The sequence below is a fragment of the Monodon monoceros genome, unplaced genomic scaffold (assembly GCF_005190385.1).
Source record: "Monodon monoceros isolate NGI ecotype Baffin Bay Population unplaced genomic scaffold, NGI_Narwhal_1 Super_Scaffold_7, whole genome shotgun sequence".
In the NCBI taxonomy this organism is placed as follows: domain Eukaryota; kingdom Metazoa; phylum Chordata; class Mammalia; order Artiodactyla; family Monodontidae; genus Monodon; species Monodon monoceros.
The window spans coordinates 82,235,228-82,253,236 of NW_021703784.1; the positions used below are offsets into that span (position 1 = coordinate 82,235,228).

An 18,009-nucleotide genomic window follows, 5' to 3' on the forward strand; every position below is an offset into this window, starting at 1 on the left:
CTGAGCCTGCCGCGCGCATACCTCTGCCTGCGCGTGGGCTGTGCCGACGGCGGGGGTGGGATGCGGGCAGCGTGCGGCCGGCGCGGACTCGCAGGGCGCAGCACCCCGAAATACTTCCCACCTGGCTGTCTCGAAGGCGGGGTCCGCACCTTTTCCTCGCCCGCGGGGCCTCAGGTTACAGTCGGCCCCGGCCTGCACGTGACCGGCGGCGTGCGGCGCGCAGCGGCCGATCACAGGGCGGGGACTGGGCCTGGCGGGAGCCCCGCCCCATCCCGGGCCAGTTAACTGGCGGCCGCTGCGCTGGCGCCCACTTCGCTGTGCGGCGGTCTGGGGCGGCGGTGTCCGCGCGGCTGCGGCCATGGCCACGGTGCGGGAGAAGGCGGCGGCTCTCAACCTGACGGCTTTCCAAAGTCCCGCGCAGAGGCCTCCCAGTAGGTGTCGAGGACCCGGTCTGGGAACGCTGGGGGTCGCGGGGCGGGCGGGGGGCGCAGGCCGAGGTTCTCGCGCGGGCGGGGGATCTCGCCAGGTACAGCCAGGTCCGCGGCCGCCTCCGAGAGCTCCGCACAGCTGTGGCCGTTCGGGCCGGCGCCCCCGCCGGTGAGCTGCTGTGCCGGACCCTGGTGCCCTCGCAGCCAGCTTTCTCCTAAGTTACCCGGACTTTAACTTCACCGCGCGCTAGTCTGTGCGCCAACTGCGTGCCTGGCGCTTGCAGTAGGTCTCCAGACGTGCTCCACATCATTACTGGTTACTGTCTCAGCCACAAACCTTGACTCCACAATATGGCCAGGGGCCCAGTGCCTCTGTTGCCCAGTTTGTTGCCCAGACTCTTCCTGGGAGTGGTGAGAGGTTTCTGTTATATTAAGTTCTACCGGCAGGAACTTGGCATAAAAGGTATTTATTAGTTACACTTTCTGGATAAGCAGTATTTCAATGAGTAGAAGTTTTTGATTTTCCTTTTCAATGGTTGCATGAGATAAGGAGAAACACTGGTGAATTTTGCCAGCTTAATCATGTCCTGGCAGGCAGGTTACTTAGGATGTTAGTATGCTAACATCTTGGTTTCTTTAAATGTCCAAACAATTGAACGGAATCAGATGATCGGTTCTAAAATTCCGATTTTAGCATACCCTACGTCTCAGTTAATAGAGTTAAGGGGTACAGATAATACTTGGCTTTTTTGTTTTCCTTTTAGAGAAGTTACAACTTTCCCCCCTTTCTGTAGCTACAATGTGGGTTGCTGTAGGAATTAGTTCCCTTATTATTAAGCCTTTCATTTGTAAAAGCAAACCAGTGAAACTGTGACTCCTTCCTCAAGGTGACAGTGGTCAGTGGATTGACGTGGGACAAATTGGGTGCATCTCAGTGCCCCCAGTTTTCTGTTTAACTTACAATTAGTGATGCTCCTTTTAATCTTCAAAATGCTAATGATAAATTGTGATAGAGAACCACTTTTCATTTGTACTTTTCTAAAAACGATCTTAACATTAATCTTACTCTCCAATTAAAAGGATTCAAATAAGCGCATGATGGCTACATTCAGAATTTCTCCAGTGTTTACAGTGTGAAGAGAAGGGAAATACTTCATTGTTTAGGAATATAAAATCAAATAATATTGGAAACAGTCTTGAGAATTCTTTAGGCTTACTTTCTGGGTGAAAGAAAGTGCCAAATTTTATGTGATTAAAAGTCCTGTCTTCTCTAACAGCTGAAATTCCTGTTCTGAGCTTTGGTCGTTAGTGACCAAGTTCTTCGTATAAGGGAATATGTATTCAAAATTAAGTAGATGACTCTCAGAGGGAAGAGTTGAAATGCTGGTCATCGAATTTGAACCCAAGGAAAGGACCACTGTCTTCTGCACACCAGGTGCAGTGGGCAGAGAAGGGCCCACTGTGTTTTCTCATCTGTTTTGGTTGCTACAGTTGGAACCCTACCTGTTATCCTATGTTCATCCCCCTTCCCACTCTTTAGTTGCCTTGTCACAGTCCTAGCGAGCATGGTAATGGGAGCCTGTGTTCTTGGTTCCCTGCCATTCTCTTTCTGTGTCCTCTGGCAAGCAGCTTTGTATTTTTGTTTCTCTAACTATTAGTAATCCTTCCATAGTTTAAAGGGGCTGTAACAACCAGGGACCTGATTTATGTAGAAGAAATAAAGTCTGTATGCTAACCTTTAGTAAGTAATTTGGAGAAATTTGTCTTTTAATATAGACAAGCAAGAAAGTGGTATGTTATCCTGTTATCCCTTTATACTGTAACCTAATTCTTTGAATTCACCTGGTATCACTTTTCCAGGGAGCTCAAAGTACTTCCCATATGCTATCTCATTAATCTGTATGAATTAAAGCAGGGGCCAGTGCCTGCTTTTGTTAATAGTTCTCTAAACATATTCTAAAATTGTTCTTTATTTATTTTACGTAGTTTACCTGCAGCCTTCTTTTCAGAGGCAATGTCAGTCTTCAGCATGACATCTCTAATGCTGTGTAAGAGGAAAACAAACTTTGGATTACCAAAACCAATATGCAGTAAAAGTGTTGCAGTATTGATACTGGCGTATAGGAAGTTTTCCCCACTCAGTCACATCTGCCTAGTTTTAACACTCAAAGCACAGCTCTCTACATTTATCTATTTTCATGAAATTTTGGTTAATGTCCAATAAATGCAGTCCTTTTCCTTTGTCTTAACAATTCTGTGAGTAATGTTTTAAAACCTCTTTTGAAAAAAAATAATTCTTAAGAAAAATTCTCTCAAATCCTAAATGATTTAGGATTTTATGTACTTGTTATCTTCTGATGAGGAGTTAAATCTTCTGGTATGTGTCACGTTTGTCATCTCACCTGCTAGTGGTCTTTATTTGACTGACTACTGTTCAGCGCTTGACCTCATCATCCAAGTGGTATGAATAGGTAGAGGGTAAACTCTTTGAGGGTGGGGACTGTGTCTTCTTAGTTCAAAGAAAGGAAGAGGAAGAAAGAGACCTTCCTTTTTTTTAACTTTTTAAATAAACTTAAACATTTTTAGAATAGATTTAGATTTACAAAAAGTCACTAAGTTAGCGCTTAGAGTTCCCATATGCCCTTCACTCAGTTTCCCTTATGATTAACATCTTACGTTTAGTGTAATACCTTTGTCACAATTAGTGAACCGATATTGATAGTCCATACTTTTACTTAGGTTTCCTTAGTTTTTGCCTAATATCCTTTTTCTGTTCCAGGGTCCCATCCAGGATATTACATTACAGTGAATCCACATGTCCTTCGGCTCTTCTAGATTGAGACAATTTCCCCTTTCGTTTTTATACGTCTGTTAATTGCTGGGTACGTGCCAGCCACTTTACATATATATCTTAGATGACCTTCACAGTAACTGAGAGCAGTGGAATTAACTCTGTTTTGCACCAGAAAAGTTAGGCAGTTTGCCCAAGATTGCATTATTAGTAATGATGGAGCCAAGAATAGAGAACCAAGTTCTCTGGGACTCCAGAACCCACACTCTCATCTTTTTCTATTCACAGAACCTAGCACTGTGCCTGCTGCATTAACACAAGTTTCCATGTCTAAACAGTATTCAATTAACCTAGGGTTTCTGAACCTCGGCGCTGCTGACATTTTCTTTATTGTTGCGGGAGCTGGCCTGTCACTGTAGAATGTTAAGCAGTGTCCCTGGGCCCTCTACCCACTAAACATCCGTAGCATTTCTCCCTCAGCTTATAACAACCAAAAATGGCTCCAGACATTGCCAAATGTCCGGGGGGAGTAAAATCACCCACTAAGAACCACTGTGTTAACCCTTCTTTAAAATATTTTAATAGTTGGCAGTAATCTACAACTAACAAGTATTGAATAATTTGAACCTCTGTGAAGTATAAGGAAATTTGAATGAAATAAGGCACTAGCTCACTGTTTCTTTAAGTTTTGTGCAAAACTGCCTAACATGAGCTCTCTGAATTCTTTTCTTTTGTGTGTGTTGGGGGTGGGGGCAGTGTAATGTCCAAAATTGAAAATACGATTGTTACATATTCATTTAGAAGTAGCATGTTTTAGTAACTCTTGTGTGTATGTTTACCTTACAGTGGGATCCAGTTTTATAATGTGTCTATTGATCTTCTAAGGAGTTAATATAATCTCACTGATTGAAATGATTATAGAATTGTTTTCACCCTTAAATTGGTTTTCACAGCAGGGCCATAGTTGATGCTGATTATCCCCTTGTGACTTAATGAGTAAATGTAATTTCTTGACCTATCTGCCTTATGACTTGATTTTTAAGGAATTATTATTATAATAACTTGATTATTTAGTGTACCTTTTTAGAAATAAAGATGATTTTTTTTTTTTTTTTTTTGCGATACGCAGGCCTCTCACTGTTGTGGCCTCTCCCGTTGCGGAGCACAGGCTCCGGATGCACAGGCTCAGCGGCCATGGCTCACGGGCCCAGCCGCTCCGCGGCATGTGGGATCTTCCCGGACCGGGGCACGAACCCGTGTCCCCTGCATCAGCAGGCGGACTCTCAACTACTGCACCACCAGGGAAGCCCAGTAAAGATGATTATTAGTAGTGTTACAAATACACATAAGTCCAATATTAGAAGTTTAACTTTTTTATGGCTGGTAAACTTTTTTGGGTAGATTTCAAACACATGCAAAGGATGGGTCTTTGCTTTTGAAAAATAGCTATTGTTTTCACACAGATAAAGAAGAGCCTGCTTGAAAACTGAATGTTAACTAGTGTAGATTTATACAGTGCTCAAGAGCATGTGTAGTATGTTATAGATCTAGTTTAAAACAGTTTCTGAGCCTCTTGATAGCTTCTCAAAGCTTTTTATTCGACAGGTCAAATTTGTTACTATGCCTCATTTCTTACATATTTTGTTTGGTGTTCAATGACCATGTCTAAATGGAGAGAGATATAATTTTAGTCTCCAAAGTCCTGCAAATCAGCAGTTTAGACCTGAAACATGTTTAATTCTTGTATCAGTAAATGAAGAAAACAAATTATAAAAGTTAAGTCTGTTTTTCAGGGTTATCGCAGCTGGTCTCTAGACTTTGATCATTAGGTCATGATGCTTTCAGAACATGCTTAACCAAGTGTAAACAAAGAAGCATCAAGATGTAGACAGTGATGAATTTTCAGGAATTGTCAAGTTCATATGCAAGTGAAGTTTGAGGACAAGCTGAAGCTTAAATTCTGATTGCTAGACTTACAAAACATTCATTGTATACTTTGGGTCTCTTGAATCCTGTTTAGAAGTCACAATAATTCATCTTACTGGGCCATGGTCAGCGATACCAATGTTCATTTCAGCTCTTAGATGATGATAAATAAGAAGTTTCAAACCAGCATGTGGGGGATCTATGTTCAACTGGTGAAGGCAGCATTAAAAAAACAGGTTATCCTGGTGTGGGTTTTGGCACATTTACTCATCAAGTCCAGGGTAGATTATGTATTAAAATATCTGTACGAACATGAGTTAGTTTGGGTCTGCGGGTGGTGATGCTTAAGGGGAAATATCCCAGGATATTTGCAACCAGGATGCAATGGTTGGGAATTAATGGTCAGTGAGAACAGAGGGGACCTGAAAGGGCTGAATTATATTATGCCTGGAGAACTCTGGAAACATTGTATGGCTCACAGGTGCCTACTATCCTGCTCTAACCTGTTCTTTAATCTTTTATACTTTGTTATCCAACCTGTAAGACTTCCTGATTTCCCATATTTAAACAGCAAGTTAATATGGGGAAATATATTCTTTATTTCTTAATTCCCCTGTGAAGATTAGCCTTTTTCACATCATTGAGGCTCTCACCCCCATCAGTTGTCTTATTGATCTCAAATTAATAAGTGAGTCTTTTAGGGTTTTTATGCTAACTTACTTGTAGCTCAACTGTTATGATTTATGTGTTTCATCTTTAGTATTATTACTAGCCCAGAAGTCTGTTTTGTTGGTACTTAATAGGCGATCTGAGCTCTACAAGTTTGAACCTTGCTTATTTTCCTTTCCTGTGTACTATGGATAGTATATATCATAGAATTATGATAACTATCTTATTTTAGGAGTAATGACTAAGTGTTTTTAAATAGCTTGGTTAAGGATTCAAAAATCTTAAAAGTTGTTTTTTTGTTTGTTTCTTTAATCTCATTGGCTCACTTAAAGTTCTTTCAGTTAATCCAAGTCTTCAATGAAAGGTTAATGCTAAAACTATCTGCTAACTTTTTTTTTCAAAGCTTTTTTAAAAAAAATTAATTTATTTATTTTTGGCTGCACTGTGTGTTCGTGGCTTCGCGTGGGCTTTTTCTAGTTGCGGCGAGCGGGGGCTTCTCATTGCGGTGGCTTCTCTTGTTGTGGAGCATGGGCTCTAGGCACAAGGGCTTCAGTAGTTGTGGTGCATGGGGTTAGTTGCTCTGCGGCATGTGGGATCTTCCCGGACCGGGGCACGAACCCGTATCCCCTGCATCGGCAGGCAGGCTCTCAACCACTGTGCCACCAGGGAAGCCCTGACTTACTTTTAATATATTTATATTTAAGTACTAAGAAAAGCTAGTATATATTTACTACCTGTAAAACTGAGGGGGAAAAAAAAATACTGAGGGTAAGTTTGTTTAATTCATTGAGCCTCAATTTCTTCAAAATACGATTATTAATAACTATTTTAGAGAAGTTTATCAGTTTATTAAATGAGAGAAGGCAGAGTCATATTGTAAGTCCTCAAATGTTAGCTACTATTAATAATATAATGAAGACTTGAAAAAAGACTAAAGAACAGACATTAAGTTCATTTAAATCTCAGCTATAATCTCTGGTATGTTAGGAAGTTAAGAATATTAAATGCTAATCCTCCTTTTATTTAGTCATAGTGGCTGGAAACAGTACAGCTACTCCTAGTTCTGGATACCAGGGGAATGACCTGGACATATTTTGAGATTCCATCCAGTGCATGATTCTGGCTCTACTCAGTAGAGACTAAATACAGTACCAGTAGTAAGTCTAGTTTCAGCTTGCTTTATCTTGTTGAGTCTCCATAATTCAGTTCTTAAAACTGCTCACATATTTGGAAAACTAGCATCAATTACTTCCTTCTTTGTTTAGTAATGAATTATGAAGTATCTGGAATTTTTTTTTTTTTTTTTTTTTTTTGCGGTACGCGGGCCTCTCGCTGTTGCGGCCTCTCCCGCTGTGGAGCACAGGCTCCGGATGCGCAGGCTCAGCGGCCATGGCTCACGGGCCCAGCCGCTCCGCGGCATGTGGGATCTTCCCGGACCGGGGCACGAACCCGTGTCCCCTGCATCAGCAGGTGGACTCTCAACCACTGCGCCACCAGGGAAGCCCTGGAATTTTAAAATATAATTTTGATAAGTAAAAACAATCTTGCTGGGACTTCCCTGGAGATCCCATGAGATCACCATGTCAAAGAGGTCTTTTCTGACCTCCCATCTAAAACAGCATTCTCTTTCTTACCTGGCTTTATTTTTCTTCTTGGCACTGATCTAACATATACATAATGTCTGTATCTTCCCACAAAGAATAAGTCTGTAAGAACAGGGACTTTATTTTGCCCACTCTTGTATCCTAGCACATAGAACAGTGTTTAGCATATAGTAGGCACTACATTTTTTTTTTTTTTGCGGTACATGGGCCTCTCACTGTTGTGGCCTCTCCCGTCGCGGAGCACAGGCTCCGGACACGCAGGCTCAGCACTACATTTTTTAATGAGTTGCTACTAATAATTTCATATTTCAATAATAAGCTGCCCTCATAATTGTTTCTTATTAATAACTTTGGAGATTTGCTTAAGGATTGCTTAGACCTTATTACAAATGAGTGAGGTAACTGTGATTTTTCCCATTCCAGGTTTCAGTGTAGCCCAGAAGCCATTTGGAGCCACATATGTATGGAGCAGCATTATAAACACTCTTCAAACACAAGTGGAGGTGAAAAAACGAAGGCATCATTTAAAAAGACACAATGACTGTTTTGTTGGTTCGGAAGCTGTGGATGTCATTTTTTCTCACCTAATTCAGAATAAATACTTTGGTGATGTAGATATTCCTCGGGCCAAAGTGGTGAGAGTGTGTCAAGCACTTATGGACTACAAAGTATTTGAAGCAGTTCCGACCAAAGTCTTTGGAAAAGACAAAAAGCCTACATTTGAAGATAGTAGTTGCAGCCTTTATAGATTCACAACGATACCTAACCAAGACAGTCAATTAGGCAAAGAGAACAAACTGTTTTCACCTTCCAGGTTAGTCTATGTTAGATTTTCATTTACTATTGGCAGGGGGAGGTGCCTCTTTAGTGCAGTAGGTAGCATGTCTCATAATATTGGCAGGGGGGATATTGGCAGGATTTTGTCTACTTTTTAATGAGATGCTGACTGTCTGTTATTTTTGGAACAGTAAATTAGGCTAAAATCTGGGTCTGTGGGTAAATTTGATAAAGTAGAGCAAACTTTTGTTTATTTGGTATCTCCTAGAATTCTCGTTTGTTCATATATTTAGCAGAAACCATCAACAAACTTTGATTTTTCTGCTTCAGGTTACAATTACAGTATAAAAAATGTTAGAGAGTTTATACACAAAGTGGTATGAGAACAGGAGAGGTGAAGACAAGCAGGTGGGTTGTCGCTAGAATCCAGAAAATAGCAGATGTGAAATATGAAAGGAGCCAGTATGCAGAAAGTTTCATAGGACATTTTAAGGAGTTTGCACGTGATCACACAGATGTTGGGGAGGCCACAGACAGATGTTAAGCATGATGAGATTGTATTTTAAGCAGCTCTATGGACAGCCTAACGGGGAGAGGAATCTTGCAATATTGTGGTCTACAGATGAGGGGGAAGTAGGCAGCAGTGGTGGAGAAGCAGGAATCATTTAAAGGGAGCCTGGGGGACAGAATTGTAGAACCCAGTGATTGAAATGGATGTAGGTGATAAGTGCATAGCTAACGTAGTTATTTGTCATGAGATAAAACTTTTCCCTTTTATTCCCCTCAGCTAAGCTTTGAAAAGGTGACCATGTAATTGAAGCTCTTACAATTCAGATCTGGCCCAAAGTCAGAGTTTTAGTGTATTGACTTTCAAATGTGTTTTTTTAAACTCTAAAACATGATAAAATTTACCTGTCTATATATAAGAAGGAAGTAGGAGGATAAGGTAGGGCACAGTCAGTACTTTCCAAATGTAGGTCCACGTGCTTTATCTGAAACCTTTGGGAACAAATGCGTTTAGGAATTTGGAACTTTGGAGATTTTAGAAAGGTCATTATGTACATATATCATTTACTAGATCACACTCTGAGAGGGATCTGGGATAGCATCTGGTAATCAAACACACTAGTATTTCTGCAATGAATATATTCACACTAACTGGGATAGATAAAGGCTGTGATAGTCTCAGAACAGGTTTTGTCACTATATGAATTCTGAATAAACTTTAAGTTTTTCAAAGCTTTTTGGGTTTCAGAATTATGAATAAGAGATTATAGTTCTGTATTTGAGCACTATCTACCAGAGAATGCCCCAGAAAGAGAGCTAACTAATAAAAACAGTAAGCATAATGAAGTTTGACTGTGTTTGATTATGTTTTAAAATTGGCGACTAACATTTTAGTCATTGAATTACTTAAATCTAAATGCTCAAAGGAGAATTTATGTAGAGTGTGTATATTCAGGCTTGAGAAAGAAGGTGGGATGTTTTTGTATTTCATTCTACTCTTAGAATTTGTATTTGTTATGTTTTTGCTCTGAAATACATAAACTTTCTAGAAGCTCTTAGCTCTCAGATTCAAAAATATTTCTGTAGGCTTACTAGTAAACAGGAATTTATGAAATAATTTCATTTTAGGTATGCAGATGCATTATTTAAGTCCTCTGATATCAAATCTGCAAGTTTAGAGGATCTGTGGGAAAATCTGAGTTTAAAGCCTGCCGAATCCCCTCACGTAAATATCTCTGCAAACTTGTCTCCACAAGGTAAGCTAAAGATGATACAGGAGGAAATAGAAGACTAACTTCAAATAAAGTTATTTAAATTTTTTCAATCTTAACCTTTATTAGAATTTAGATATTCAGAGCATAAAGAAAGAGCACACTGTGTATTAAAGCTGTTTATATTAAGTTTTAACAGAGGTCTATTATCTTTAACAAATAGATCAGTGTTGCAATTCTGGAACACTGACTTTTGTCCTATCAGCTGGCAGAGATTCAAATCTGAAATGTTTTACATGCAGATTTTAAAAAATTTATTTGAAATCTGCTCTCAGATATATCTTTCCCTAAAATTTTATTAGGTTAAATAAAAATTTGAGAAATATATTAAAACATTAACAGGGTTATATGTTCTTCCTTGTCTGTGGCAATGGAATGTGGTTTTAATGACTGATTTCCACCTTCCCTCCCCCATCCCATTTGTGGAAACCCTGAGCGGAATAATCTGCAGCCAATGGTTTCAAACCAGTTTTCAGATTGAATGAATCATTCTTTCTTCCAAGGTCCTTATTAACATGTTATATGACTTGATCTCTTATCAAGCCATATTGCTTTTTACAGTACAAAAATGAAAAGAATTCCTGTTGTCCAAAGTCTGTTCTCCTACACTTTAAACAAATCTTGAATTGTTTTACTTTGTTATAAGAAACTACTTCATAAAATTGACTCTCTCTCTTCTTCTTTTTTTTTTCTTTTGCCACAAGTTTATTAGCTTAGACCTGCCTAGGCAGATATTGTGGTGAGCGTGTAGTAACTATTAATTGTTACTTTTCCCCTTGTTATTTTCCCTGTGCAGTTGTTAATGAAGTATGGCAAGAAGAAACAGTTGGGCGTCTGCTACAACTTATAGACCTTCCACTCCTTGACTCCCTCCTCAAACGGCAAGAGGTGGTACCTAAAGTTACTCAACCTAAGAGGCAGCCTGACTTGGTCAGCAACAGGAACTATCTGGATCGAGGGATTCTCAAGGCTTACAGTGAATCTCAGTATGTGGAAATACATATAATAATTTGAGTGTGTTTATAGGAAGATATTAGTTTTAAGATAATCTTTTGACTTCTTCTGTCCATACAATTAGATATGCTTTGTCAATTGATATTATCAGTATTGGGAAAAATGAACAAAATTACCTTGGTCAAAATTACCGAGATTTAAATGTCATTATTTTTCATATTCATTTTTGTTTCACATATATCTCACTTGCACATCAAGTGAAGAAAATTATTATGTTCCATCTTCTTTGTTAAAATGTAGGGCTGTCTGCTCTCTTAAAGCTGTCTGGTCTTCAAACGGACCTGGAACAAAATGAACAGATTTGTCAAATTCTTAGACTCCTTTGACTATATATGCTTTTATAGTCTTCTAGAATGTGTATTAAATATGTGTTTTTCAAAATTGAGTTATTTGTAGTGAGGTGGATGGACCTAGAGACTGTCATACAGAGTGAAGTAAGTCAGAAAGAGAAAAACAAACACCATATGCTAACACATATATATGGAATCTAAAAAGAAAAAAAAAATGGTTCTGATGAACCTAGGGGCAGGACAGGAATAAAGACGCAGATGTAGAGAATGGACTTGAGGACACGGGGAGGGGGAAGGGTAAGCTGGGACAATGTGAGAGACTGGCATGGACATATATACAGTACCAAATGTAAAATAGATAGCTAGTGGGAAGCAGCCGCATAGCACAGGGAGATCAGCTCAGTGCTTTGTGACCACCTAGAGGCGTGGGATAAGGAGGGTGGAAGGGAGATGCAAGAGGGAGGAGATATGGGGATGTATGTATACATATAGCTGATTGACTTTGTTATACTGCAGAAACTAACACATTATAAAGCAATTATACTCCAATAAAGATGTTAAAAAAACAGAATATATACTTATCCCATATGTATTATTATAAGTTAAGCATATATATATATTTATTGCATCACCAACTTCCTGGTTGTTGTGATAAAAATCTATTATATTGAGTTTACTATACTTTTCATACATGAGTCCTCTTTTAAGAATTAGTTCTGCCATTATATCTAGTTTTACAACCATATTAAAAATAACAATTAAAAACAACTAAGTATGTTTTTAAATTAACTAGTTTTATTCAAGAAACATCATGAAATAACTCTTGCTCTCACCTCTGACTACACTCTCCTGATTAAAAATTTGAAGGCTTAACTCCAGGTGCTAAGGGAATTATGATTTCATTTTTCCTTAAGGAGGAGTTCTATATTCCTTATAACCTTGAAACTCTTCCCCTAAGTAAAATTATTAAATGTTAAAATCTTGTATTTTCTAGTTTATTTAATTTTTAGTGATTTTTGCCTTAGCAGATAGTGTTCCAGTAGTTAGGAAGATGCAAATGTTTGAAAGGAATACAACTTATATTTTTAGTATACTTTACCATTTCTGCATTCTAATGAATTATTAATAAACAGTTGAATGTCAAAAGGTACCTTAAACCCTTATGTGAAAAAATTAATCCCAACATACTACTTATTGAACTCTATATAAAGAGGAAGCTTATTATTCTACAAGAATTTAAATTACATTTCTACAATCTAAAGTAACATGTGAAAAAAATGTATGATTACCTTAAATTTTAAGTACAGAATCAGAAATTGACCTTAAAGTTCATCTATCTACATCTTATGATGAAGCTGATGACTAGAGGAAATGACATGACCTGGGTGGTGGCAGAATTAATTGTCCTGAGTCCACAACAGTGGAGGACATGATTTTTTTTTAAACTATATATATTAACAAATTGAATATTAAAAGTTAGTCATTCTGCAGATAAATGGATAAAGAAGATGTGGCACATATATGCAATGGAATATTACTCAGCCATAAAAAGAAACAAAATTGAGTTATTTGTAGCGAGGTGAATGGACCTAGAGACTGTCATACAGAGTGAAGTAAGTCAGAAATTGAAAAACAAATACTGTATACTAACACATATATATGGAATCTAAAAAAAAAAAAAAGGTTCTGAAGAACCTAAGGGCAAGACAGGAATAAAGATGCAGACGTAGAGAATGGACTTGAGGACACGGGGAGGGGGAAGGGTAAGCTGGGACGAAGTAAGAGAGTGGCATTGACATATATACACTACCAAATGTAAAATAGATAGAGCTAGTGGGAAGCAGCCGCATAGCACAGGGAGATTAGCTCGGTGCTTTGTGACCACCTAGAGAGATGGGATAGGGAGGGTGGGAGGGAGACGCAAGAAGAAGGAGATATGGGGATATATGTATACATATAGCTGATTCACTTTGTTATACAGCAGAAACTAACACACCATTGTAAAGCAATTATACGCCAATAAAGATATTAAAAAAAAAAAACTTAGTCATTCTGTTCCTTGAAATGTAGCAATTTTCTTAAGTTAACCCAACTGGCATTTTATTAGAAATGGTAATTAATAGTTAATTATTTTGAAACCGTACCTTATCTTCCTGTATTCTCTTCTAGCCAAAGTCAGAGATGATAGATCATACACAGAGCTTTGAAGTAAGCAATACTATATTAGAAAAATGCTGGTCTAAGAGTCAGATCTGGGATCTAGTCCTACCTGGGACCCTGAGCAAGCAACTTAGAGTTTCTGGACCTCCATAGTAAATTTAAGGAGCAGAGTTTGAATTTTGATGTCTTTCTCAGGCCTATATTGTAGTGGATGGATTCTGTTTTCACTTAAAAAAAAAAAAAGACATATTAAACCCAACTTTTTATCTGTGATTCATGATCTAACTATATATTAAAAAGAATTACACATCTCTTTATCTAGGTGTTTAGAGATTTATTCTGGTAGGAAACTTGAAATAGCTAGTAAATTAGGTACTGAGTATATGTTGGTTATCCTTTGCTTTTTAAAATAATAATTATTTTCTCCCATAGGGAAGATGAGTGGCTTTCTTCAGCAATTGACTGCTTGGAATACCTTCCAGACCAGATGGTTGTAGACATAAGCAGAAACTTTCCTGAGCAACCAGATAGAACAGACTTAGTGAAAGAACTTCTGTTTGATGCCATTAGCAAATATTACAGTAGTAGGGAACCTCTGTTAAATCACCTATCTGATGTTCATAATGGAATTGCAGAACTCCTAGGTAAGTAAGATGTTACTGGATACAAGAATTTCTCTTTTGGAGGGAACAGGAAAACGTTACTTGTCCTCAAAATTAACCAAAATGGTACTACTTCAAGCTGAGAGTGGATCTGGATTAATCCATGGAAAGTGTGTTTTTTCCAAAACTTCTAGGCCTCATTTGGAAAGAGGCTTTAATAAGCTCTGAAATTATTCAGGGACTTCTGGTTGCTACAGGAGAATGCTGCTCTCATTCACTGGAAGCTTAATAAGCATAGAGTAGCAGTTCTCTTTTTCAGAAAGTGTTATCAGCACTATCACCATTCCCCCTTCATTCTCTTCACAATGGCAGACACTCTGCTTTGTCTCTGTACCAGTGAGCCAGACTGTTCCATATGGCTTGTTGAAAACAAGTTGCAGGTTTCAGAGAATCCTTTATTTTTCTCAGGTAGAGTTGGATACATCAGTACTGTATACAAAGTGTACCCTCGAAATGTAATGAAGTATTGGAAAACATAGACTGAGAATTTATTTACAAACCAAGTTAGATTTAACATCTTAAGATTTGTGTATGACAAGGACTTAGGACTGGCCAATTTGAGTATAGGCTTTTTTTTTTTTTTTAATTAATTATTTATTTTTGGCTGTGTTGGGTCTTCGTTGCTGCGTGCGGGCTTTCTCTAGTTGCGGCAAGCGGGGGCTACTCTTCCTTGAGGTGCATGGGCTTCACATTGCGGTGGCTTCTCTTGTTGCAGAGCATGGGCTCTAGGCACACGGGCTTCAGTAGTTGTGGCGCACAGGTTTAGTTGCTCTGTGGCATGCGAGATCTTCCCGGACCAGGGATCGAACCTGTGTCCGCTGCATTGGCAGGTGGATTCTTAACCACTGTGCCACCAGAGAAGTCCCAAGTATAGGCTTTCTTGATGGTATTGGTCATTCATTGTAATTCCTAGTCTTTTTGTTTTGCTTTCGAACATCATTTTGGATAAGTTTACTGATTAGCATAAGCTCTAACTTGAATTTTGTTCCCTTTGATATAGTCGTGTCTGGTCAAAATTAAAAGCATTTTTTTTCTTTTGGCTGAAGTGAATGGGAAGACTGAAATAGCATTAGAAGCTACTCAGCTCTTTCTAAAGCTTTTGGATTCTCAAAATAGAGAAGAATTTAGAAGACTACTGTATTTCATGGCTGTTGCAGCACATCCTTCTGAATTGAAATTACAGAAAGAAGTAAGTCTTTTGTCTAAATGTTAATTGTATTCAGCATCTGTAATATTTATAGGACATATCCGTCATCAGCATCAATTATGCTGAAATGGATAGTAGCTATTAATATTTAACATTCCCTTTTATATTACAATTCTTAAAAATATATACCATTGGGTGTGTGTTGTTTTATTTTTATAGAGTGACAACCGAATGGTTGTGAAAAGGATATTCTCAAAAGCTATTGTTGACAATAAAAATTTATCCAAAGGCAAAACTGATCTTCTGGTACTCTTTTTAATGGATCATCAAAAAGATGTTTTTAAGGTAAAACTCTGAAAGTAGTTAAGTTGATCTTATGTAATAGATCACTAGATTAAAATGCATTTGAATAATGTTCCATGTTCCTTTTTTTTTTTTTTTTTTTTTAAAGATTCCTGGAACTCTACATAAAATTGTCAGTGTTAAGCTCATGGACATTCAGAAGGGGAGAGATCCAAACAGAGACACAGGTAATCTGAGAAATACTACTTCCATGTCTCACAAGGATAAATTCCTGGTGTTTATTTGAAAGTGTTTTGCTGTAAGTAGTTGCACTTTAATTTCAACTAGACTCTAATCAATCTCCTCAGAGCCATCCAGACTTAGCTGAGAGCCTCCTTATGTCAAAAAGCAACTTGACAGGGTTCGAAAGTCAGCAGTGCTTAGCATCTTTACATGCATTTTACAAAATGGGGAAAAATATATATAAGTATAAAAGTGTTGCTTGATTTTTCTAGTTAAGTCTGAGGAATAGATTCATTAACTGAACTTTTTACTTTTAAACTTTAAGGATATATTTATTGCCAGAGAATTGATCAAAGTGATTATTCTGACCATACAAGGAAGACAACCAAGGATGAGCTAATGAATTTACTAAAAAATATTGATGAGGATTCAAAACTTTCTGCCAAAGAGAAGAAAAAATTGCTAGGGCAGTTCCATAAGTGTCACCCAGACATCTTTATTGAGTATTTTGGGGACTGAGTGTTCCAGTGTCTGTATATAACTTGTGTATTTTAAGAATAAATTATGTATCCTAAAGATCCAATCACATTGTAATATTGGATGTTCTTCCAGATATGAAACTGTACTTAATAAAACTTTTTTGTATAACTTTTTGTGTCTGAAACTGAGTATTAGATGGTGTATTGCTGTTAAGTATTGACCTCTTTTAGGTGGGTTGATTTATAATTATTGTGCACGACACTTAATAGAACATCCTAGGAATTTAAATGATATGACATTGCAGTGTTTATATAAGAAAGTATTAAACAGTAAGGAAGTCTGTAATTACAAGTTAATAGGAGTATGGTTTGTACCTTGAAAGGTATACTTCTTAAAGATACAAGATAGAAACTTAGGCTATGCTACAGTGAATTTGTCAATTACCATAAACTGTAGACAAGTAAAAATTGAGCTGTCCTAATGCTTTTGAAAACTTCAACATCTTTTAAAGCTTATTGTGGAAAATTTCAAACATATACAAATATGGGGAGAACAGAATAATGAACTCTCATGTACTCATCATCCAGTTTCAACAGCTGTCAACCCATGGCCAATCTTGTTTAATCTATTCTGTGCTCCCACCTCAGCAAATTTCATATATCCTATCACTTCATCTATAAAGTTTCAGTATGTATAGCTAAAAGATAAGGACATTAAAAACATAACCACAGGGATTTCCCTGGTGGCTCAGTGGTTAAGAATCCGCCTGCTAATGCAGGGGACATGGGTTCGAGCCCTGGTCCAGGAAGATCCCACATGCTGCGGAGCAACTAAGCCCATGCGCCACAACTACTGAGCCTGCGCTCTGAAGCCCGCGAGCTACAACTACTGAGCCCATGTGCCACAACTACTGAAGCCCGCACACATAGAGCCCGTGCTCCGCAACAAGAGAAGCCACTGCAATAAGAAGGCTGCACACCGCAATGAAGAGTAGCCCCGCTCGCTGCAGCTAGAGAAAGCCTGCACACAGCGACAAAAACCCAACGCAGACAAAAATAAAAAATTAAATTAAAAAAAACATAACCACAGTGTCATTACACACAAAGCCACAATTCCTTAATATCATCAAAATGCATTGTGTTCACATTTTCTGATCTCAAATGATTTTGACAGTTTATACAAATAGGGATCTAAACAAAGTTCATAAAGTGCAATTGGTTAATGTGCTTCTTAAATCTTTTACTCTAGAGGTTTTTCTCTTTACCCCTCCTTCCTTCTCCTTTTCTCTCTTTCTGTCATTGAATAAACCTGGTCATCTGTTCTTGAGTTTCCCACAGTCTGGATTTAGCTGATTGCAAGCCTGTACTATCCTTTATCATGTTCCTCTGTGTCCTTCATTTCTTGTAAATTAGAGCTAAAGTCTTCAACTTTTTATCCAAGTTAATGATTACTTTGGAACTACTGCACTGTCAAGATATACTTGGCAAATAGACGTGCAATATAATACTTCTATAATACAATTTTAAATTGTGCATCTTCACAAAAATAAAACCAAAAGATTAAAGTGAGGCTGAGGGCTTCCCTGGTGGCGCAGTGGTTAAGAGTCCGCCTGCCAGTGCAGGGGACACGGGTTCGAGCCCTGGTCTGGGAAGATCCCACATGCTGCGGAGCAAAGAAGCCCGTGCTCCACAACTACTGAGCCTGCGCCCTAGAGCCCGTGAGCCACAACTACTGAGCCCGTGTGCCACAGCTACTGAA

General features: G+C 38.4%; 1 protein-coding gene across 1 annotated transcript; it reads left to right on the top strand.

The window, feature by feature from the left end:
* Positions 1-315: 315 nt before the first annotated feature.
* DEPDC7 (DEP domain containing 7) lies at positions 316-16,435 on the top strand. The gene is made up of 9 exons (XM_029208381.1): positions 316-431; positions 7,842-8,232; positions 9,831-9,958; positions 10,770-10,959; positions 13,870-14,081; positions 15,146-15,288; positions 15,466-15,591; positions 15,698-15,776; positions 16,097-16,435. The coding sequence occupies exons 1-9, from the start codon at positions 359-361 to the stop codon at positions 16,288-16,290; spliced, it is 1,536 nt and encodes a 511-aa protein (XP_029064214.1). The 5' UTR covers positions 316-358; the 3' UTR covers positions 16,291-16,435.
* The last annotated feature ends 1,574 nt before the right edge of the window (positions 16,436-18,009 follow it).

Coding starts and splice junctions, on each gene's coding strand:
- DEPDC7 (XM_029208381.1), top strand. CDS start 359: ATGGCCACGGTGCGGGAGAAGGCGGCGGCTCTCAACCTGACGGCTTTC. Junction 14,082..15,145: donor TGGAATTGCAGAACTCCTAG/GTAAGTAAGATG, acceptor TTTTGGCTGAAG/TGAATGGGAAGACTGAAATA. Junction 15,592..15,697: donor ATCAAAAAGATGTTTTTAAG/GTAAAACTCTGA, acceptor TTTTTTTTAAAG/ATTCCTGGAACTCTACATAA.